The following is a 23,712-nucleotide window of genomic DNA, read 5'->3' on the forward strand; positions in this document are numbered from 1 at the left end:
TGATTATGGATTAGCTTCATGCTTCCCACAACACTTTATTTATTCCAATATATTGTAAAGCGGAGCTTTGGAGCACCGTCAGTGCGTGAGCATCAATTTCCCGGGAATGAGAGATGGTTGTTTCCCACCGCTTTATGTGCGTGTGGGCTCACTGTGCACTGGCAGATAAAGAACAGCATGCACTCACTTGACACGCTCAGCATTTATCTCAGCACTGTCTTTGTTGTCAACTCTATTTGAGGGATTGCTGGTGCCTCTGTACTCTGTAGTGCGGTTGCCATGGAGACTGACTACACACAATAGGGGAAGAGGATGTGTGCCCAAGTCCAACATGGAAAGTCACGAAATAGCATGAGGTGCCTCCTGTCTGATTTATTTGATCTCCAACTGTAAATTTGACTACTTGTGGGATAATACAAAAACAAATACTGAACGAAACTTTTAGGGATGTGTGCTGTTTATCTTCATTAGACAAGGACCATTTAAGAGCAAAATTTGCATTTTGTGTGATACTTTAACTGCCATTGATTGCTATAGACACCAAATATGCACCATAAGTGGGAGGATGTGCAGAGAATGAGTTTCAATTGAAAATATACCTTGCCAAAGAAGCTTGCAGTTCCTCTTCTTTCTTGGCCAACTGAATCTTTAATTCTTCGATCTGCGCCTGAAGCTCGGCAATCTGGTCTTGCAGGTCGGTCGTCTCAGCATCCAGCTTGCGTTTGGCCTTCTCTAGCTCTTGACGGGTTTTCTCTTCCTTCTTCAGACGCTCTGCAGGAATACAGGGAAAGGAGTTAAGACATAGGGATGGGGAAAAACTATGGAACAGTCGAGTAAGTCAACTGTAAAAACAGATCGAGGAAAAATATGTCAAAGCTGACGGCAAGGGAGAAAGGCTCCCGCAAAATATTGAGGACGTCAGAAGTTTGGGATCACTCTCAATTAAAAAAACAAAAAGAGTGACAAAAAAGCTAGATTAATGTTTTCAAAGTGGAACTGTACATATGAAAAAGCATTTTGATGGATGGCTCCATTGGGGCCAAATGGCTGATTTGTGTGCTTCAAAACACCAATTAGTTTATTAGATAGGCTTTCGTGAAAGACAATATTAGCACACGGCGCTCCACAAAGAAATAGGAAAGCAATAGGGCTGTATTTTCCAGGAAGATAACCTGTCACTGCAAACAATCTCACGTTGAATGGATTGGTTGTAAGTGTGCGAATTTTACCCAGTAGGGGGCGTAAAAAAAACCCACATACCCTCCAAGTCCACCATCATCATCTCCTGCTTGTTCTTGAGCTTGCCAAGGTTCTTTGCTTTCTCCTCCTCCTCTGCCAGCAAGGTGGTTGCTTCATTGATCCGATCCTCCAGAAGTTTCTTCTCCTGTCAGGGACAAAAATGATCTTCATTATAGGATCAGGTTTTATTATTTTTTAAGTTAAATGATTGTTTTGATGATGTCAGTTTCTGCTTTTAAATGAAAAAGGCCTCGATTTCCAATTGAAAATCTTAAGTTAACACGATTCATGAATCTTCTTCATGAGCCCTCACCTTGTGGAATTTGGTATTTTGGTCCTCTAGCAACACAATGTCTTCTTCTAATTTCTTGATCTTTGCCTCGGCTGTCACTTTTTCGAGCTGAAGTTTCTGTCGTGCGGCTTCCTCCTCATCGAGCTGTTCCTCAAGATCCTGCTCGGAGGACAGCATGCAGCTCAGCAACTATGTAGCATTTCCAGGCTTAGCCCTAACAAAAATCACACACCTGAATGTGCGACTGCATTTTCTTCTTCTCGTTCTGCAGACTCTGGTTCCTCTCCTCCTCTTCCTCCACCCGAGACTCCAGGTCGTGGAGGATCTCCTCCAGCTCCTGCTTCCTGGAGGCCAGACGAGCTCTCATCTCTTCGGCCTCTGCAAACAGCTCTGTTTCGGCCTGGAGCTGCTCTGCTAATATGGTCTTCTCCTCCACAAGCTGCCCGGAGGAAAGGTGTGAAATTTCATGCAGTTCAAAAAACATCTAATTTTATCTTTTGTTCAAAGCTGACAACCTGTTGGTGTTTCCTCTCCATCTCCACTAGCTCATTCTCCACCATCAGCTGTTTCTCCTTCACCTTGACCAACTCCTCATCTTTGGCTTGCATCTCCTCTTCCTGTCTGGTGACCTGCAGAAGAGGCTTAACCTGATAGGAGACATAAGAAGTTGGCGTAAAATGGAGTCTTCTGCCATGTGATGACGCTGGAAGAATCAGGTGTCGGTTTTCTTGCCTTGGTAAACAGCCTCCACCACTGCCAGTGTCGCAGTTTCAGGTAAGCAGCACAGTTCCTCTGTAGAACCTTCAGGGCGCTTAGCTGTTGCTGTTTCTTAGCAAAGGCCCTATGAGCGAAACAAGTTCCATTAAGATGTGTCATTCTGCTACCTGCCAAGGACAATCTTTAAAAATCATTTAGAGAGCACTCAGACCTCGACTAATAAAATCAAAGCAGATACAGATATGACAAAGGCTTTTAAGAGGTAAAGTTTCATTCGGATCAAATGAAGGCTAAATGTAATGCGATTAAACAACAATAAACATGATCTCGTGTTTGACAAGAAATAGACGCTTCAAATGACTTTTGTTTCCTAAGAAAGAAAACAAAAGTGGTTCTCTTTCTGATGAAAACAATTAACTTGCTTTTAACGTGCCTGCATGTGCACACCCCATATGATTTAAGCAGTTTTATAGAGAATAAAAGACCTCCATATTGACTTTAAGTATTTGAAGGTTCACATTTATTAATGATTACATAATTAGCTTGCTAACATGACGCATGTGACGCGACACTTAATGGGGAAGTCGACTTTTCTTTACGAAATATTCTTTGCGTGGTATTATGATGAATAATGCGTTTGAGAAATATAAATCAAGCGGCTGAATACACCGTTTTAAAAAGGGGCGGCCATTTTGACATCTGCATGCTGAGTGGCAATAGTCAGTGACAAAATAGTCACCCCATGACATGGATAAAAACGGTGGCTTTTACACCTTAATTATTGCTCCACAAACACAATTGTAATCGGAGTGGCGGGCAAGGGAGCATAAAACATATCGAAAAGACGAATTTTCTGTTAACTTCCCTTTAAAATTCAAATGACATCAAACAGAGATGATTTGATGTTACACACTTGCGTGCCAAGTATCCACGACACACAGACTGGAAGTAAATGATGATATCTGTGATCTTCAGATCACGTTCCTCCTCCAAGTGAGCCAGTACGCCAGTTCTGAAGAAGATCTTACTTTGGCCGATGCGAAACAGGTTGGGGTCCAGCTCAAGGGCATGAATCTGGGGAAGGAACACAGAAAATTGCCATCATAGAGTCATCATAGTCTAATAACTAAGCATTGCAAGCAGCCATTACCATTCGCTCACAAGCTTGTTTCCCATCCATGAAGCCCTTGGGGATGGCGTTTGGAGTGAGGATCTCATATCTGTCAGCAGATGAGGACACAAAATTCAAGTGAAAATGAAAACTGTCAAAATTGATCCATTAAGAATTACTCATCAAATTCATCGAAATTTACTTTCATAATCGAGTAATCACTTGGAGCCATAATTTAGTACATCGTCAATCTCATTTTAGATATTGCTTAGTTTTATAGTTTCTAATAAATAAATAATAGAAAATAAAGCAACAATAATTAATAAATAAAAATTAATAGGGAATACGGCTTTGTCATATATATTTTTTTTATTTGATTAATCAACTATTCATTCCACTGAACGATCAATGGTGAAAGCCCTACTTTTTACTTTCCTACTAATTTGAAATAAAAAAAAAACTGTTGAAATTGTCATTTAACTTTATATTAATAATAGTTTCAACTTTTGCTACATTTAAAAAAAAAAATACTGTGGTACAGTTTTGACGTTCCTTGTTACCTCATTGTTGTGTACTATCTTTTCAAATCACTAAACAACACTAAATAAACAACAATAAGTAAACGAACCGAGGAAAAAAATAGTTTTGTAATACACCTTAATGAAAAATAGAATCTTATAAGATTGTTCAATTAATCAACGGAACATTCAATACAAATATTTGTTAGTGACAGCCCTACTCATAATTATATGAGTAATGTGGAAAGATTGCTTGGTTCTTCACCTCTGCCTGAACTCCTGGAAGACAATGCGGTTGGGGAAGCCCTGTCTGCAGATTCGGATACCCTCCAGGACACCATTACACCTCAGCTGGTCCAGAACCAGGTGGGGCTCCAGTTTACCTGCCTGAAAGAGGGCAGCAACCATAACCTCAGACTGTTTCCTAAAATCTATTTGTGAAAAATCAAAAGAACCACAAAACCTTACAATCTTGCAATATTTTGATCTTAATACGAATACAGTAGATTGAAAGTACGCATTTACTCGTTTTTCGTGGTTGGGGATGATACAGCGGACAAAATTGGGGTTGGTGTTCCTCAGCGTGGCCATGAGCTTGGTGAGTGACTCCTTGTACAGCTGACCCACCGTCCTGAACATCCCCTTCTTGGTTTTGTAGGTGGCGCCGAACGCCGTCTCGTTCATGCCTGCCACCTGGTCCAGGCCCACAATGCGATCCACTGGTGAGCGCAGATGGGGAGAACAGGTTAGAAACCGTGTGACGTGACAGAGGTCAAGGGGTTAACGGTGACTGATGTGGTGATGTTGTTGCGTGGCCCGGTACAGATGGATGACAGGAACGCTACACTTGACCGGAAGACAGGAGCTGGCACACAAAGTGGCATTGTAAACCTTGCGCTAACTCTCACTTGGGCACAACTTAACGTTCACTCATAGGTTTTGTAAGATAAGTAAATAATTGATTCATAATCAATAGAAATTAATAATGGATAGAAATTGCTATCAAAGAATGCACGTTGAGCATAAAATCAACAAACACCGCACAAGTAGAGATGTCAAAATTCATCGATTAATTGACAAGTAATTGATTATCAAATTACTAAACAACAATTTTAATAATAGTAATCATTTGGAGCGATTGTTGAACGTAAAATTCTCCAAATCTTCTGATTTCAGCATCCCAGCAGTAATCATTTTCTGATCTGTAGTCCTTCAGGAAAGCAAACTGATTCTCCTTTGTGTGTAATCGAAATAAGCGGTGAGTGCTCAGAGCTTGGGTAATGACCAATAATGGCTCACCTGCTGGTCATGTGATGCTCATAAACTGCTCTTTACCTGAGCCATTCCCACCTGTTGTGTCGTTTTCAGTTACAGTTGAAAAAAATATTTGAAGTATTAATTGCACATGATTATATAGTTATCAAATCAACTGATTCAATCCCAAATATGTAATTTTACGCTTTTAAGAGTCCAGAGATTCAATCAGTAGTGTAAAAAAACGTCTGGTACTAAAAGTAATAATCGACAAAATATGAAATTTTTACTGAAAAAAATATCTAAATAAGTGGATGAAACACTTAAAGTGGCCCTTGCATCCTTTCATTTTTCTATATGTAGCCCTCAAACAAAAAAGTTTGGACACTTAACTTGCCAACACAGCTAAAATGGACCTTTGACATGCAAAGCCACCAAAGGCAGAGAATGAATTTAAAAACGCAAACTATTGCCGTTCAAGTGTTCTGCCTCACTCATATGGGAACAAATATCACCCATCTTGTCTATCAACAGATTATTGTAACAAAATCTTCCCAAAGTGACACATCGACTCACTTGTGACCTAACATTGGGTGAATTACGGTCACAAGGCTTTAATGACTCGCAGACAGCAGCGAATGCGATGCGCGCCGGCTGTGTGAACCCTCCAACACTCAGCTCATCGCCAACACAAACACCGCAAACGGCATCTGCTTTCAATTGGCCGCTACTAGGGAAAAGGCGGGGCAATTTTGATGACATAAAATGTTACCTTGAGTTACCTCACTTATTGTTGCCACACTACAGGAGCAGACATAACTCCAAACAACTGCACTAATAGCTCGTTGAAGAATAGAACAAATTACAGGACCTAGATGAGCAAACAAAGCACACTAAAGGCAGCTAGCTAAACTTTAGCCTATCTGAGGGCTTGCCGCTACTGCTTATGGCCAAGACATGGAGCCATGCAGCCTGGAAGCAAATGGCGACACTGTCTGAAGCATGACACATAGATCCATCAGATCTGGGCTAAAATGTACACGCAGGCCATCGCATCAACCTGCTTTGTTTGTCACTTTAGCAAGTTGGCATCAAAATGTACAACTATTTTGGCCCAGGTCTGCTATGACACTACTATTCACCTGCTGGCTCATCCAGACTAGTGACATTGTCATAGAATGAAGCCCTTTGAATGGTCTGAATCTCTATAACACAGAGAGAGACAGAGAAGGGAAGGAGGGGTGTTAAAGAAGTTGCGCAGATCAGCTCAGCGAGGCAGATCCAGCTGCTGCTAGCTGCTGTTAAGTAAAGCGCTAAAGTGGTGAATTGTTCAAATGCGCTTGGCATTGATAATTCGAGCTTGATATGACTCACCGTCTTTCCACAGCTCAGCCACAAATTTGTCCGTGGATTGATGCAGAAGCGTGGCAACGTTGTCATTGAGGGGGTCCATGTTCTTCATTAACCACTCGTCTGCCTTGTAGTCCACCTGAGAAAAGACATCATTAGTATTGTGACGGATCTGGAATGGAGTATTTCAGAAAACATTCTCTATTGTTGAAGGGATACTCTATTTATTTAGCCATTTTCAAAAAGTTAATATTTTGTCTATAGTCAATTTGATAACGTTTCGCCATTTACAGATCCAGACATGCAATACTCAGTACTTATTTATATATCAGTATATATTTCTTTGAAATGTTTGGCAAAAGGACGGTGTAAAAATGGCTAAATTAATAAAGTACTGAAGTGATTTAATACACTATGTAATGAAGTACTCATCAATTACTTAGTATTTAATTCATTTAGTACCATAAATTACTTGGTAATTATGTATGTATTATTTATTACTTTTGTAAAGGAGAACTACTGATCATTTCTTTGGGTGGTTATTAAAATAATTGATTTCTAATTAATCCTGAAATAATTGCACCAGTTAATTAAGTTTTAAAGCCATTGATTACTTTTGGTAAATAAGTACTAAAGAAATCAATCACTTTACGTAATTTAGGATTAAAGTAGGATAAAGTACTAATTGATTAACAAGCTTAGTCACAAATGATGCGCGAAAGTGGAAAGCGTGGGCCTCAGGACATAAAAGCGTGTATTGTTCCAAAGTTATTATTCCCTGGTTATTTATAATCATTGTTGACAAGTGTTACAGTTTTAAAAAATCGTTAACTTGCTTCAGGCGATTTAATTGTTAGAAAAAGACATATATTTAGTAAACGGGGAGACATTTTTGACGTTGCCAGGAAAAAATTTAGATGGCCATCATGCATGGCTCATTGTGAACACTTCAGTTCACACCAGATCATTTCTTTTGTGTAATATTGAGCATTTGGCGATGTGGCTCCGCGCTTCAGCATTCTTTCCACCCACTGCACAAAAATTGCAAATCTTTGCGGTTTTCAATGATAGTTGTGTAAGACACAGTTCTTCTAATGCTAAGCAGATGTCTTCTTCAGCAGGTTTTTCTCCCTGTGATAAATGCGGTGTTCTGTTGCATAATGCCACGAGCAGTAATTCCACCCCAATTTCTACCACAGAAGAAGTTTGCATCAGATCAGCTCTGACCAGAATCATCTTCCCACATGTAGATGATTATGGAGGAAAAGAAATACTGAAGGTCCAACACTTTATCACTAAAATAAGCCTGGTCCTCATCAAGTATTTTCTTAAATGAATGGAGAAGCTCCCACGGGACACCTACAACTACCGGATTTCTCAGAGTATAAGCTGACCTCACTTATAAGTCAACCCCCCCCATTTTTTTCTCCTTCAATTTGGGTGAACTTTACAAAAACGCAATTATACCCCTGACTTTGGTGGTTACATAGATAATGACTCTCCAATTACAACATATGTTGTGTGTTATTAAAATGACAAAATTATGGTACTTTTAGACACATTTCTTCATCGTATATCGAATAACATACTGTTGCGGTTATGGGAGACGGGGGGGACGAGACAAGTGCAAGGCAATGTGTGAGTAAGCGTAGATGCAAATGCCAAAACTAATGCTGCAACAATAAAATGATTTGAAATTTCAATGCTTTATTTTTTTGACACAGCTGAATATTCATTTGTCGAAAGCCCTGAAAGTCATTATCACTATTTGACACGCCACATGGCTCCTCCCATTTAACACCCGAACGTCCTCTCCTATCTCCTCGTCAATTGTTCAAACATCCTGATTACTCTTCCACGGGTCGTCATTTTCGGAAGCGTCCAATTTGTTTGAAATGGAGGTTCTCTGAAATGATTTGCTGATCATCTTACTTGGGATATTATCCCAAGGTTTCTTTATCCAAGTGATCACTGTTGTGAGATCAGAGCGTGGAACGTTGCCCTTCGCTGTTTCTTCCCCCACCTGCCGAAAGCCATGCTGGCTTGTTCAAGGGCTGACGGAGACAAGTGATCATCCGTCTTTTCCTTTTCATAATGCTTCAGTCTGCGGAATAATTTTCCATGCAGACTTGTTGTTGACCACAAAGAGGCAATTGAGGGAAGTTTGATAAAAGCGCATTTTTGCGATGTCCTGTGCAAACGCTCAAAAACGGATGCATAATATATTGAATTCGAGGTATATGTAATCATTTTAAGCCTTGTAAATAACATATTACTTTGCATTCTAATTAATGTTATTGAAACATAGTTATGTGATAAAAACTGGTCTGTTTTGAGTTATGCGGTTATAAGTCGACTCCCCTAATATGGGGGTTGAAAACGAGGAAAAAAAACTCGACGTACTTGGAGAAAAACGGTATTTTAGTCAACATACCCTTCCAGCATAGTGGATGATGCAAAAGTCGGCTTTGTCTTTGAGCTGGCGTGGTTTCTGGAACTTGGTGTGTGTTCCCTGTTCCTGGATCAGTTTGTCCACAAAGGTCTTGTCTGTGGCCTTGGGGAACCAGCACTCCTCATCCAGCAGGGCTAACACCCCTGGAGGGTTTGCCTGGAAGAAAAGAAGCTCTTTCAGCGTTACAAAACCAACATGGTAATTTCATTTCATGACTGACCGGCCTCTCAATGAGGTCGATGCAGGGCTGCAGGTCGAGGCCGAAGTCGATGAAGCTCCACTCAATACCCTCCCTCTGGTACTCCTCCTGCTCAAGGATGAACATTGTGTGGTTGAAGAGCTGCTGCAGCTTCTCGTTGGTATAGTTGATGCAGAGCTGCTCGAATGAGTTGAGCTGTTAAGAAAGGGGGAGAAACCGTTAACTTTTCCTACAGGACAAAACATGAATAGCCTTATGGGTTTAATAACGACCTAAAATGAGCCAGTGAAAGCGGACAAACCTGGAAGATCTCAAAGCCGGCGATGTCCAGGATGCCGATGAAGGAGGCCCCCTGTCTTTTGGTTCTGTCCAGAGCTTTGTTAATGCGATGGACCAGCCAACGGAAGAGCCGCTCATATGTTGCTTTGGCCAGGGCCTCCACAGCAAAGTCAGCCTGGTTGGAAATCCAAAGTGGTGAGCAGTGCGACATGATTGCCAAAAATGATAAATAATACTATGAGTGTCAGATTAACTGATTTATTTCAATCCCCTTTCATGCATAGGGCTTCTTGTACTTGAGTTCTTGTAGGATGGAAAATAAAGGACAATCACACCCTGAAGTGTACACTGATTGGCTGTCATTGTGCTTGGCATAACCTGACAGGCTCCTGCTGTGGGTTGGGGGGGGTAGTTTTGAGCAGAAAAAGTGAAAATAGAAGACCATGTGAGGGTTTTTGGTGTGTTGAATGTTAAATTGAAATTTTGAGAATGCCTCGATGGAACTTTTGATAAAGGTAGAATGGTGAATTCTTTGAAAGAAAATCCGCGCATCCCACAGCTCAGTTTATGCCTACCACATCAATGCAAAGCACATAGCCATAGCGACAGCCAAAGCTAACAATAGCAATAAAGACGCTAATAGAGTGAGCCGGAGCACTTTGCCAAACTCAATACACAGCATATGAGCGAGTGCCAGATTGACATGTTTTATAGGAATTTTTTTTCAAATTTTTTTGGCCAATGGCAAAACAACACCATTCCTCCTGATGATTGAAACAGAAGTTTGAAACCAGCACATGGGACTAGTTTCTAATACAGCAAATAGGTAAATGATTACAATTGCATACATTAAAGTCTGTTAAAAAATAAATGACAGAAGCAACTTTTTGTTTGTTGTATATCAATCAATAAAAATATCAATCTAAATAAAAAAAAATAGTTTGGAGGGTTTTCTCAATAACTTTCAGGTGAGATGAATCAGATCAATTAATTACAGATTTTAATGTGTTAAAAGCAATAAATAATACGTATTCAACAATATAAGAAAAATAGACTATTCCCCCTCCAAAATACTGGACAAAAATGATATGCATAAGCTGGAGGAAAACTGTATTTTTAGTGTTGCTGAATTAAAGAAACCAGCATGAAAGTAGCTCTACAGAGAACCGACCTGCTCTTTGGTTTGTGCTTTCTGGACATAGTCTCTTCCTACTTTGATCCTTGGAGAGAGAATGGCTCGGGTGAACTCCATGACATTCATGCCCAACAGGTGGCAAAGCTTCTGAGCGGCTGGCAAATAGAATCAAGGTCAGGAATTAAAACAAAACAAAACCAAAAACAAAAAAAAAAAAAAACATTTTTGACACACTGAAATTTAGTAATAAAAGAAACTATTTACATCCAAGGTTTTTTTTTCCATGAAATTACTGGATTTGAAAAGACAGATTTAATCATTTGTATAAAATATAATGAAAAAGTCTCAAGCTTATGGAAAGAACCAAGAAGCTGTCTAATCAGACAGCAAGCCTCTTCTAGAAATAACATTCCCAAGTCACATTTGGGAATATTTTGCCCAGCTGCATCATTGGCACTTGTGGCTCAGTCTCCCACTGTCTCTCTCTTTCCCACTTAAAGGGACGGCTATGCACAGCCACATGTGGAGGAACTGGGCCCCATTTCCTGTGAGGTGTAAATCTTCGGAATAATGTGCTTTAATTGTAGGTTGACAAGGTTCAAGTACAGAAAGTGCACAGGGAGTCAAAAAGAAGGGACATTTTTGGCATCAAGTTGCACATCAAATGTGTCAATTATGTATGCAATTTAAATGATAATTTTGAATTGACTTGAGATTACACTTGATTGAGGATAAATATTTCAAACTGATTTGTATTTGTAATTTCTCAGCTTTGCATTTCAATGCCAATAACAGACAAGCGTGAAGGGAAAATAAAAAGCAGTGAATAATAAAATTCAAATAATGCGGTTTTGAAGTTAAAAAAAATATTTTAGGTGTAGTTAAAACATTCACTGCCAGCCCAGTTCAAATTGATTTTTGATTTTTATGGCTGTCAATGGCAGTGAATGAGCCAATGGGTGGGATGGAAAACAGATATCACAAATGCTAAAATGCTCATCTTAATATGTGACTGTAGAGGTAAAAATGAACATGAACTGATTTGGATTAATTGCATGCGAAAATGAAACCATCTTATCTAATTTACACATCAATTCTTATTTGTTGTCAGAATTTTTTTTTTACCTGTATTATCAGGCATGGAAGCCTGATCAGTGTTCCTTTCCTTTTTAAAGATAATGTTCCCAAACTGAAGAACTGAGGACACCACTTTCAACATGGCTAAAAAAAAATAAGACACAAGGATAAATAGACACACATTTAAATAACTGCCAGACATTAATGGGGTGAATACAGTCAAAATGTGGTTAAAAGAACAAATAATCTCAGGTAATAATTAAAATTCTCACTTTTCAGTGGCACTTGTTGGCACTTCATTCAATAAAAATGTAATAATATAAATAATACAAAAATCTAAATAAAATAAATTAAAATAACTACTTTAAATAACGATAACAAACTACATAAACTAATAAAATAACAAAACTGCTTTCCTCCTTCAAATCTCTCCCCATAAATTTTAGTCATGAAAGAAAATTGGACAAAATTGCAGGTGAAAAACCACATTTGAGTCAGCATTGTTTATTACTAAGTGATCAGTAGGAACAGCAACCGTATCAGGCTCTGGCATCAATGTGTGTAGTCATTTATGCCTATTACCCCAGTTGCTATATAGGCTAATTTATGCTAGACGCAGCTATAACAGAGCCAGAGCAATTGGTAAACACAGGCAACAACGTCAGCATAATCAAGTAATTGTTAACTATACTGTATGTGCTTAAAAAAAAAAGAAGAAAAAAGAATGCCATGTATTATTTGGTAAACCAAGGTTAAATTTGAAGTTGTCCATCTCAACAAATTTGTTTGTGTTTTACTGTCATACAGACTATTACCAATATATGCTGTGATTGGCTTGTCATGTTTTTCAAATGAGTCCACAAATAAATGTATAAAAAAATGTTTCTAGCTTTTTTTTTACTCAGGTACTCAAATTACTTGAGTAATTATTTCAATCCTACATACCAAGAATCTCTTCATGGGAGAAGCTCATAATGTGCATGGCCTCCATCGTCTCATGGAAGTTCTCTTTATCCTGCTGCCCAGGGATTGGGATGTTGCCATTGGACAGGAATCGGTAGTTGTTGAATCCCTCCAATAGCAGGTCAGCTATCCACGTAAAAAAAGAACCATACATTTTAACAGGTATGGACATAAGAGGGATTTTGGTCTGGGTTCTCAATTTCGTCTGCAGCAAACTCATCCAAACGTCTCAGCCATAAAATGTATAAGAAGAAGCATGCGTGTTGCATACTCACATCTGAGGTGTTCTCCAGCTCCGGCCAACAGCTGGTAAAAAATATGGAAGGTGCGTTCATCTTTGGCTTGGCGGATTGCTCTGGATTTCTCCAATAAATCTGACAGCCGATAGGTCAAGAGAAAAAATTAACTTCTCTCATGTTATTTCCTTCTAACAGGTGATAAAAAAAGAGGATACATGTTTCAATGTTGGCCCCAACAATATATCCAGTGACATCGAAGTTGATGCGGATGAATTTCCCCTGCAACAGAAAACTTGCTTCAGGGAACGTCCGATTTTTAACATACCGTTGCTAATTTATCGAAAGAGTGAATCTTTATTATGATTACAACAAGGCGATGACACACTGCCGAGATTTGGAATTGACTTTGAAAAGATAAGCGCGATCTTGCACTCACAAAACGTGACGAGTTGTCGTTTTTCACAGTTTTCGCATTGCCGAACGATTCGAGGATGGGGTTAGCTTGTAAAAGTTGACGTTCCAGTTCACCCTGTGAGGAAAAAAAACAAAACAAGTGTTACAGCAATCCTTTGTCAACGCTTTAGGATTTCAACTAACAAGCACAAAATGATGAGAAAGTAAATGCGCATCATTGATGTTCTGAGTTCAAAAAGAAAGGAAAAAAAGACATGCAAACAGAGTGCAAACATCTGGAGGTCATGTGTTTCATAGGCAAGAGAGACACATTGACAAAGCGTAAGCGGAAAAAAAAATAAAGCTTGAAAGACTTTGACAGCAAAAAACAAAAACATTATTAATAAAAAAATAAATGACGAGTGCACGCCATTGTGTGTTGTTTAACAACCTTTCAAAATTTGATTTTCTCCTCAACTCAATTTTTAACTATAAAACAAATCTGACTTTTGGAACAGAAATGAGAAATTTGCAAAGTGAATTGGAAAAAAACCCCAGAGATACAATAAAATGAATGAATAAATAAAAATAATTGGAAAATTGCCAAAATTGCTTTTTTTTCCCAGGTAAAGTATATTTGTGATAATTTGACATAGCATGGTTCCAGCTAAAATTGCTTTAATTTCTTTGCAACCGCTTATTTTTGATAAGACAGCACAATCTTAATTTTAGTTGTATATTGTTTTAAGTCACGGTATTTTTTTCGAGTGTAACTGTTCCCGATATTGTATTGATAAAACTCTGATTGCCATGTACGTAAATGTTATTTTTGTTGATACTATGCATAAGGTATGATTTTTTTTTTTGTTAGCATTTACCAAGTATGTAGTGATTAGATGAGATAATTGCCAAGAGTCTATCTTGGGAAATATTTTTTCTGGCACTCTCGCAGAGACAAGTAGAATTTTTCCATGAACAGCCTGTCGAACTGGACACTTTTGAGAAGCTAAATAAATAAATATACTATTGGTGCAGCTGTTTAAACATGTGGCCCATTTAGCGTTTCCATCTAAAGCCACATTGAGAGCTAAATCTGAACCAGAGAATCAAAAAATGCTGAGGGAAAGGTTTTTTTTTTTTTTCTGGGGAATATTTTTGCCAAATTTCAAGAATAGCTGCAAGAGCTCAAAGGGGGCATTTTTTCCACAAAGTGAACGACTGAGGAATCAAAATCGAGGCATGTGATGTCAGACTTGGACGGAAGGTTCATGCTTTTGAAATGAGTCTTTGAGCAGCTGGACTGAAGTGTGACACTGGCTAAAAGATGGTACGAGTCCAGTTATCTGCTTTTATTTAACACACTAATCACATGGTGCAGATTGGGATTGTGCATCCGAACCCTCTACTCAAATATGTGTTTTTACTACACCCAAAATAAATAAATAAATAAATAAATACAAGCCGATTATAAAGCCCAGAGGGGGTCCACTTTAGCTGACCCACATTTTCGACGCAAAGAGTTATTTGTGTGTCCGACTATGGGAAGCCTCCGTAAGTGACTCCAATTGTGCAGCTGCTATTCTTTCCGAGACCCTGTAATTATTCAATCATTTTCTGCATATCGCCTCCTTAGCTACAACTTTGTGTCTCCCCGCAACACAGACATTTTTGGCAGCCCGCAGGGAGGACTGGACAGATTGAGAAGAGTCAAAAGAGGATCAGTCAAACTGTTCCACTAAATCTTTCCAGTTGAGGATGTGTATTCAGTGGTAAAACATCTGCTGTGTAGGTCACAAAAAAATGTTCGCAAATCTAAAGAGCAAGTAAAAGGCCACTCCTTGGAATCCATACAAAAGTACTTCAATCTGGCCAAGACCAAGTTGATGTGGAGAAGTCATCTGAATTTGTCCAAAAAACAATGGTCCTTGAGCCATTTAAGTTACTAAAACTTGAGTTCAATTCCTGAATAAAAGAAAAAGTCCTTGGTTTTATGAGTTTTAAGAGTTCTCTTGATAGTGACATAACACACATTTGGATGCAGGTAAATTACTTCCGTATGCTAAGGCAGTACAGTACTGAAATCCTAATTAAATAGAAAAACTGACGCCATTGTAACACTGTGTATCTCTGCAAGAAAAGGTTGTGGCTAAGCCGTGAGACAGACACTCATTGTCGTCCTATTTTTTAAGTCGACCACCCAACTTGGTCGACATCTTTTTTTTTTTTTTTTTTTTAAACCAGCCCTAGTTTACACAGAAAATAGAACAAGGGTAGAGTTGTTCCTCCTTTGCAGAATTATCTAATATTACTGGTATTTCCTTGGTTGTGAAACTCGTCTTTGTATCTGCATGTCTGTGTTATGCTGCGTCTTGCTTTTGCATTTTAATTCATTTCAATAGGCAAACATGATTGAAGTGTTTTGAGTAATAAGCAGTCATGAAGTAAAGGAATAAAAAAAAAAAAAAACAATTGGTCAGTTATACCATCACCATATTTAAAAATGCAGCAATGGCGTTCTTACAAGTTAAATAGCATTGCATATTAGTCTCCCAAGATTTACAGTGAAACCTTAAAGGTCAATCACATTAAATTCCAAGAGTATCTTTAATTTGTTCGGCTTTTAGCACGGGCAAAAGAAAATTTCAACATTTCTGACGGTTATACAGTACGAGGTGATTAAATCACCAATCACACTTAAATTACAAATAGTCAAGGGGTTGCGTCATAGCCATTAAAATGTAAATGGCGTGAACCGCAACTATGACAAAATTATCATACAAAAATTAACTTTTGAGGTTCCACCGTAAAAGTGATTGCTTAATGCTATAAGAGCCCAACAGATTAATAGAGCGGCCACACTTGAAGCCATGCCCAAGTAAGATTGCAGCGAATCCTGCTCACTTGATCAGCCCAGGTAAAGGCTATGCAAAAAATAAAGAAAAACCACCGCAAATGAATGGATTTAGAGGAAAAGCACCCAAGACCATAAATGAAAGCATTAATAGTCTTTCTGTGAGCAAAGTGTGGATGGAAGCAGAATATTTTGAGTCCCCTCTTTATCTTGGAAGTAAGGCGAGTCAGCTCAAAAGCTACAATCTACTCACATAAAAGAGGGCTCCACTCTGTAGGACATGAGGTGATTCAAGTGTTAATATCATGAGGTCAATAATTACAATAACGTCAGGATATATGTAAAGAACTTAAAAAATTAAGAATCCAAACGCAGCTGGCTGTGACACACCTTCTTGTAGGTCCTACATGGTTTGCAGTCTTCTATGACCTTAAGTATTAGTACAGTCGGCCCCCGGCTTACGAGCACCCTGATTTACGAACAATTCGCCTTACGAGCGTGGATCAGGGAGATTTTTGTCCTCCACTTACGAACAAACCTCTCGCCTTACGAGCAATTCGACATGCCGGCTATTGAGTACGTAGAAATGTTCTCGTTTAATTGCGTCACTAAAATCAACAGTAGCGACATCATTAATCATCAATAGATACTTGGGGCAGTTACGTGAACGCTATTGGTCTTACAACGTCACACTGACTGTCTCACTAACGGTGTCTAAATATATTACCATTTAAGTGTAGTGTTTGTACAGCTAAAGGGAAAAACAGCTGACATGAAATTAAATGTGCCGATTGCAGGACAAAGAATTGTCATTGGTTTAAATGTGTGTTTTTTTTTAAATTAATTGTCAATACATTCCAACCGTTTAAAAAAAAAAGTGCGAATAATTATCAGTCAGTCACGGAGATGCGAATATGCTATTGGTCGATTAAGGTCACCCGGTCTCACTCACGGAGATGCTATTGGCCGGCGTCACACGTCAATCACAGAAATGCCGATATGCTATTGGCCGAACGCTTTTATCTAGCTTGAAGGGACAGGATGGAAGGAAGCAGAGAAAATTAGTGAAAAACGGAATGTTGTGAAGACTTTGCAAACTTTATCTGTTAGACATAGCTTCTAAAATTACTAGCAGCGGTAAAGAAAGAAATAAGAGGATGATGTTTTAGTATCTGCGTGATTTGCACCCTGACTGAAAGAGTTACTGTAACACTGTAAGACCAATAGCATATCTATCGTCGTGTTAACCACGTTGGACTCTGCCCCCTATGCTTACACCCAGCTCAAGTCTCGTCGTTTCAAAGGTAAAAGCTATTTATCCAATGTATTTATTATAAAATGCAAGTGTGCAGTAGATTATGTCACTCAATTTTAATATATGTATACAGTGTGTCGTTTTTACCTAAGACTTCTGCGCGCGATGCACGCATTCACGAATTAACATGGGTTTGGATTTCCGCTATACGAGCAATTCGAGACACGAGCGTAGCCGCTGAACGGATTAAGTTCGTAACCCGGGGGCCCACTGTATATTATATTTTTTTGGATAATCGAGTAATAATTTGGATATGACCCTTAGAAAAGAAACCAGTAAAACACTTGAAAAATGTATGCCAACTTGACTTTACGATGATCTAAATGGCTTAATCGTGATCAGTCGACATCTGCCATTTTATGCGAAACTGGCGATATTGCCCTATTTTGTGATTGGTCATTTTCTAAAACTGCTGAGCGGCGATTGTGATCGGCCCCAAAAATCCTGGTCATGTAAAGTCTAACGTTAACTAATTAACGCAAAAGGACAAGCACGTAACTTCACATAATAGCAGAATCACATAGACAACATGAACATAATCATGGAACTTTGAAAGGACATGCCATCTTACAAAATAAAAATACTTACAACTGCATTTTGCGCCTGACAGTAAAAAAACAAAAACAAAGTGAACACAGTAAATTCCATGTTTCAAAGTTGTCAAAACTGTTCAGTGCTTGTTTTCGGATGATTTCCCACCAACTATTGGCCAAATATTGCAGTAAAATAATGTGTGGTGTGCAAATAAATGGAATAAAACGTATAATTTAAAATAAAGACTTGCCTGGAGCTTCACAGGTTTAGGAGATTCTGGCTGTTTTTTAAAAATAAACACAATGTGTTAGATTTGCTGTCCAAAGACATGGAAGACAAACAATCCCAACATGGCTGACTGTTATTTGTGAACATGGATACTCCAAATTTCAGTTAAATTGTTCATTGATAGAATATTGTTCAGGTAATACCCACAGGAATGTTGAGGTCTTTCCTTCCTTTGTGGGATGAGGCAACATGTGCCAGGTACTGGATGACCTTCTTTGTGTTCTCCGTCTTGCCAGCTCCAGACTCGCCGCTGTGCGACACAAAAGAACATAAGGCTGGAACAAACTTTGGGAAAACCACCGTTCTGGAACGAACTACAAATTCATCCCATCTCTTTCTTTGACTTCGATAAAACTTCAATAGGGAGGAGACAGCCGTTCACATTTGCAGGGCATTTCAGATTGTAGTTAAAGCGCTCTCAAGAAGTCATGAGCGTCATGAGTCATGATTGCTTCGATGAATTTGATACATTGGTCTACTGCAGCTTAGCAAGTTGTGGTTTTGTGTATGCCAAGCTTGCTTTTTGCTCCTCTCTTTGCGGTGTTTCAAACAAACAAAAAAAACGGAGAGAGGAAATCCTCAAAAGTCCTGTAAGTCCTTAAAAATATGGAATTGAGGGACATTTGAGATTTAAAGCACATCTTGGGTTTTACCCTAACTGCAAATTTGTACATGCCAAAAATGCACAAAACTTTGTAGGGCTTAAGGGTGAGTGAGTGTGGGTCAATCTAAATACGATTTAAGATCAGGTAATGGTGGATGGATGAATTGCTGCTCAAGGTTAAAAGTGCTGGGTGTGATATTCCACAAGTAACCATGTTTTGGATGTACCAAAAGATTGGGAACACTTTCTAATGTATGTATTTATTTTTCTTACTCCCACATTGTTAGTTACCCCATTCAATCCCAACTACGTAATTTTCCATTTCCAAGTGCAGACGTTCCATTTGAAGTATTTATTTTTGATCTTTATTTACTGTATTTTTCGGACAATAAGCAGCTTACGTTACTGTATTTCTATCTTTATAATTGATGATTAATTATGTGGAATGTGTTTATACGTTCACTAAAATAATCAATGAATTAAATAAATGGAGACAGAAGACTATTAAATTATTGATTTTGAGTTTAAACTGCTATTCAACTGCAGTATTCTGTTGGTGTTATGATGAAAATATCCACCAATCTGTCCATCTTCTATAAAAATGTTGGTGCTAAACTTGCAGGCATGATCAGTCTGTTTATGATAGGATGTTGCTGTAGGCAGGCAATTAAAAAAACTGTAAAACAAGAACAACAAAACCCTTCCATATACCATGTTTCTGTGTGAATATCTGATATTATGACCTGCGACATTTGAATGGCACTTTATAATTCTGCAAAGTAAATAAAAAAACAAACACATAGTAAATAATGCAGCCCAGAAAATGCAAAAAGCTGGACTACAAATGTTAGCGACAAAAATGACAGTTGTAAAAGAGCAACGGCAGTTTGGAATTTGTGGCCAATGTAAAAATGGAAGTCCAAAATAAGACGGCCGCCTCGATTTAGAGAGTGGGCCTGAGGCACGGTTCAGGTCCTGATAACTTTGGAATTTTCTTCATTCCTGTCATCCGCGCACTTTTGTTAGTATGAAAGCCAGACGGCTATGTGACAAAAATGTCAAAAATGCTTTTGTTTCAAGTAAGGAGTCTGGTAAGTGTCAGAAGGACCTGAAGCACCCCTCTTGACCTTGTGACACCGGCCGTGCCTCTAACATCCGCTAATTATACGCCCGTTGCTTTCAAATTCAAGTGTGTGACTGTTCCAGTTTCATTCCACAATATAAATTGAATGAACATTACTAGACTAAGCAGTCTGTAGACTCACGTGCATAGGATGGACTGGTCTTCGCGATCTGTGGGAAACAATAAGGAGAAAAACACAAGAATAAGTCAAGCTCAGCAGTCTCCCTGGTTCCTTGATTGACAGCATCAAGAATAATAGAGTCTTGTGCAAAGTGTCATCAGCAGTCCTCAGAAGTGAGTGATGGCACCCTTTTCACAATCATTGCTTAAAATGTAAATAGAAACCTGAACAGGGCTTTGCTGAATTTATGTGTGGTAAATAATGACACCAATGTTACTGGTATAAAACTGCGGGAATGGCGTTCTGCTTTATGTTTCATCGCACTTTACTGAACATAGTGCAAGTGTGGGGATATTATTGTAGAAGAAATCCAAATGGCAAAACATTCTGTATAACAGTATATTAGCTTGTTGAGTCATTTAGCTTGTGGCTATTTCTGGTCTGTGCAACACATTTGTTGTTGCGCAATTTTGTATTGAATAATACAATACATAAACAAATAACTATGCTGAATACTTGAAATGTGCTATTCTGTTGAAATATCAGTATTAATATGCATATCTATCAAAAAATAGCTTATTGTGTTTAAAATTTAGATATCATGCTGATTAAGTGCGCTTGAACAGTATTATGTGAGATAAATAACATATTTACAGTATTTAAAAAAAAAAAAGTGGGAATGATGATGATTTATTAAACAAACAACTCAGATTTTCTGGAATTCAAATCCCTTCCAAGTAACACCAGTAATGATGCCATGAAAAGAAAAATGAAAAGAAAACCACTTGGCTCATTTGGATTCCATAAATTTAACAAAAATTCTTGCAGTGACTTCCATAAACCTTATCAGGAGTAAGGAATAAGTTATTGGTTAAAATTGTTGGTAGGCGATATCATTGCCTGGCACTGACTCATTTCAATTGAGAATACTGTAGTTTGAAAAACACTTTCATCAACTGCCTTGTGTATATATTAACATATTGCCTCACTGAAGCACTGACAGGTTGACAGCTTGAGGTGAACTGCTGACGATGTGGAAAGGTATCTGAATGAGGACACAGCTGGAGGAATCATCTGGGGCAATCTGGATTTCCTGGCATTGACCGGGAACTTCCTTGCAGTAAATTTCTGTGACAAGGAGGTGCGGCCACACGCGCACACTAGGGCTAAGCGATGAGCCAAAAAGGAAAATCTTGATTATCGTCAGCCATTGTGGATGATTGCGCTGATTTTAGTCGAAGTAAAAACAAACATTTATTTAACAGTTTCATTTATTTAAAAAAATTCTTGTGCAAAATCTTTGAAGAAAAATAATGCATACTTATTTTGAATCAGTTTTAACAAACTTCAATATTCCCAGTTTAAAAAACGAACAAAGAAAAAAAACCTAAAACTTACTAAGCTACTGAAACAAAACTTAACTAGCTTATGCCGCTATTAAGTACCGGTAATTGGCATCTATTGTAACGTACCCTGCCAAGATTCAGCCATGCAAAACCTTGATTCCAAGAGTTAGCTAATTTCCAAATAAAAGAAAGATGGTGCATCATACATTCAACACAGAGCATGCCTACATATTTAGAAATACAGTAAAAGCAGCACCAGCATATTTTCAAAATAACAGAAACACTCAAATTGTTCGAATACTGTGCCAAAATAACTTTAACATGCCTGCTTGTGTTTACTAGTGGAGACTTTCCCCCTGGTGGCTCATAAAAAACTGGAGATTAGCCGCAATGGACTATAAGCCACAGGGTTCAAAGCGTGAGAAAAAAAAAGTAGAGGTCCTTACTTTAACAGTAGCCTATTTTCAATGATGATTTCAATGACTGTATTTGGATCACGTTGATGGGCTATAACACAACCCAGTTTTCAATAACTATTTTTGGACTAAATTTACACCACATTGAAGAGGCTAAACACAAATCTATTATCAACAACTATTTACAGAATAAATGTGAACCATATTGGATGGGCGCAACCCAGTTTTCAATGACTATTAGCACATTTAGCCCAAAGTCCAACATTCGAAATATGTCTAGTGCCGTGTGGGATCCTTAGAAAGCAAAATTGTCTCGACCGTTTCAACAAGCCTCTTTATTTGTGTTGCTATCTGAAGCGACACACCAACAACACTCTCAGCTGCTGTTATCAGTCTGAATGCAGGCACTGTGGAAAGATAGGATCCTGTCTCTTCACTTCCATATGCTAACATTTCCACCAACATTACATATGAAGGACATAGACAATCAAGAGAATTTTCGTAAATGAAAAAAGAAAAACACACCCATCCACAATTTTTCCTTAATCATATTTGATGGTCATGAGTTTGTGGCTGGCGCATGACTTGAGGAGATTGCACCAGTTTCACATGACTCTATCAGAGCTAGAGCTTTGATATTTCACCTCACAACAAATAAAGTAATACGGTAAAAACTGAGATTTTTTGGATTATGAGAATAAATTGAGACCAATTAAGATATGCAACAACCCCCCCCAAAAACAACCTAAAAAGGTACTACTGACTTCGAGAAAGTTTACTATGTGTGCACAATATGTGTGTTTTCTGATTGTTCATGAAATGCTTGAATACCATAATCCTGTAAAATGGTTCAGTAGTTTTCACCGAAAATCGCGAATGATATCACTGTAGCACATATTCCACACATCGGGAAACACTTAAAATTGGAAAGAAGCGACTGGACCATTTAAATTGACATGATGTCAACAGTATTGTAAAAGCTCAAGTGGTGAATCGATTGAAAAAAGAAAAAAAGGAGCAAAATGACAAAGACCACTGGTGTCAGTAGATTTTGGCCTGGTGTACGTCAGCCACAGTTTTACAAATGGAAACATATGCTGTAGGGATCCTCAGTATTTGCTTTCCAATGTGGAACATATTTGAGGTGATGGCTTTGGAATGTGATAGGGAGATAAACCGCATGAGGAACTCCCCCAATAATGTTTTTAAATTTCAATCAAGGTAACCAGGAGGAGAAAAGGACGTTTAGTTAATAAATATATCTGTTCTCTAACAAATCACCTTTGACGTGCAGCAAGCTAGCCAAGAACCTACTGGTGAAAAGAAAATGGAAAATAAAGGGACTGATGAGGTGAACATACTTGATTTTTACTTGTGCTTATGCCTTCTTGCCGCACTCATCAAACTTAGCAAGAAGAGTGGCAAAAAAGTGCAGTGAAGAATTGATTGTCAAGTTAACTTTTGAAGTATACAAACACTGCATTGTCAATTAAAACCACAATTCTCAATACTTGCAATAAATGGGAACGGACTACAATAAACAGGCCCGTGAGGTACATCTGATTACAACAGAAGAAGAAACAGAAAAAACACACATTGTGAATAACAATCACCAGTCCAAGGCTAAAGGGCTCATCTCTATTGCGCAAAATAGCTAGTTTTTGAACATGTGCAGCGGCCATATTGCTTTTGAACAGAAATTCAAGATGTATTATGTTTACAACAAAACACTACAATTTGGTTATGTGTCAGTCTGCCATCGTGATTGGTGACTATAATCACATATATGAAAGGAGTTTCTTAGCCTTCTTAATTTTCTCTAGTCCAGAGGAATCCTGAGAAATATCTTCAAGAAGGTAGCCGGGATTTACAATGAAAAATGTCACCTAGATATGC

General features: G+C 38.4%; 1 protein-coding gene across 1 annotated transcript in view; it reads right to left on the bottom strand.

Annotated features, from left to right (window-relative positions):
• LOC148421414 (myosin-10-like) overlaps positions 1 to 23,712 on the bottom strand; it is a 42,563-nt gene that overhangs the window by 8,816 nt on the left and 10,035 nt on the right. The window contains exons 4-27 of the mRNA XM_088420516.1: positions 20,076 to 20,103; positions 18,354 to 18,456; positions 18,169 to 18,198; positions 16,323 to 16,340; positions 13,262 to 13,354; positions 13,041 to 13,104; positions 12,862 to 12,960; positions 12,569 to 12,712; positions 11,672 to 11,767; positions 10,583 to 10,701; positions 9,434 to 9,586; positions 9,154 to 9,327; positions 8,916 to 9,089; positions 6,506 to 6,620; positions 4,403 to 4,596; positions 4,143 to 4,264; positions 3,399 to 3,468; positions 3,162 to 3,322; positions 2,264 to 2,372; positions 2,047 to 2,178; positions 1,764 to 1,970; positions 1,553 to 1,690; positions 1,261 to 1,384; positions 600 to 771 (exon numbers count right to left, since the gene is read on the bottom strand). Coding sequence (XP_088276642.1) covers positions 600 to 771; positions 1,261 to 1,384; positions 1,553 to 1,690; positions 1,764 to 1,970; positions 2,047 to 2,178; positions 2,264 to 2,372; positions 3,162 to 3,322; positions 3,399 to 3,468; positions 4,143 to 4,264; positions 4,403 to 4,596; positions 6,506 to 6,620; positions 8,916 to 9,089; positions 9,154 to 9,327; positions 9,434 to 9,586; positions 10,583 to 10,701; positions 11,672 to 11,767; positions 12,569 to 12,712; positions 12,862 to 12,960; positions 13,041 to 13,104; positions 13,262 to 13,354; positions 16,323 to 16,340; positions 18,169 to 18,198; positions 18,354 to 18,456; positions 20,076 to 20,103 — 2,839 coding nt within the window. The remainder of the gene's footprint in view (positions 1 to 599; positions 772 to 1,260; positions 1,385 to 1,552; positions 1,691 to 1,763; positions 1,971 to 2,046; positions 2,179 to 2,263; positions 2,373 to 3,161; positions 3,323 to 3,398; positions 3,469 to 4,142; positions 4,265 to 4,402; positions 4,597 to 6,505; positions 6,621 to 8,915; positions 9,090 to 9,153; positions 9,328 to 9,433; positions 9,587 to 10,582; positions 10,702 to 11,671; positions 11,768 to 12,568; positions 12,713 to 12,861; positions 12,961 to 13,040; positions 13,105 to 13,261; positions 13,355 to 16,322; positions 16,341 to 18,168; positions 18,199 to 18,353; positions 18,457 to 20,075; positions 20,104 to 23,712) is intronic.

Source organism: Hippichthys cyanospilos, chromosome 7 (assembly GCF_059441005.1).
Source record: "Hippichthys cyanospilos isolate Australia breed blue-spotted pipefish chromosome 7, RoL_Hcya_1.0, whole genome shotgun sequence".
In the NCBI taxonomy this organism is placed as follows: domain Eukaryota; kingdom Metazoa; phylum Chordata; class Actinopteri; order Syngnathiformes; family Syngnathidae; genus Hippichthys; species Hippichthys cyanospilos.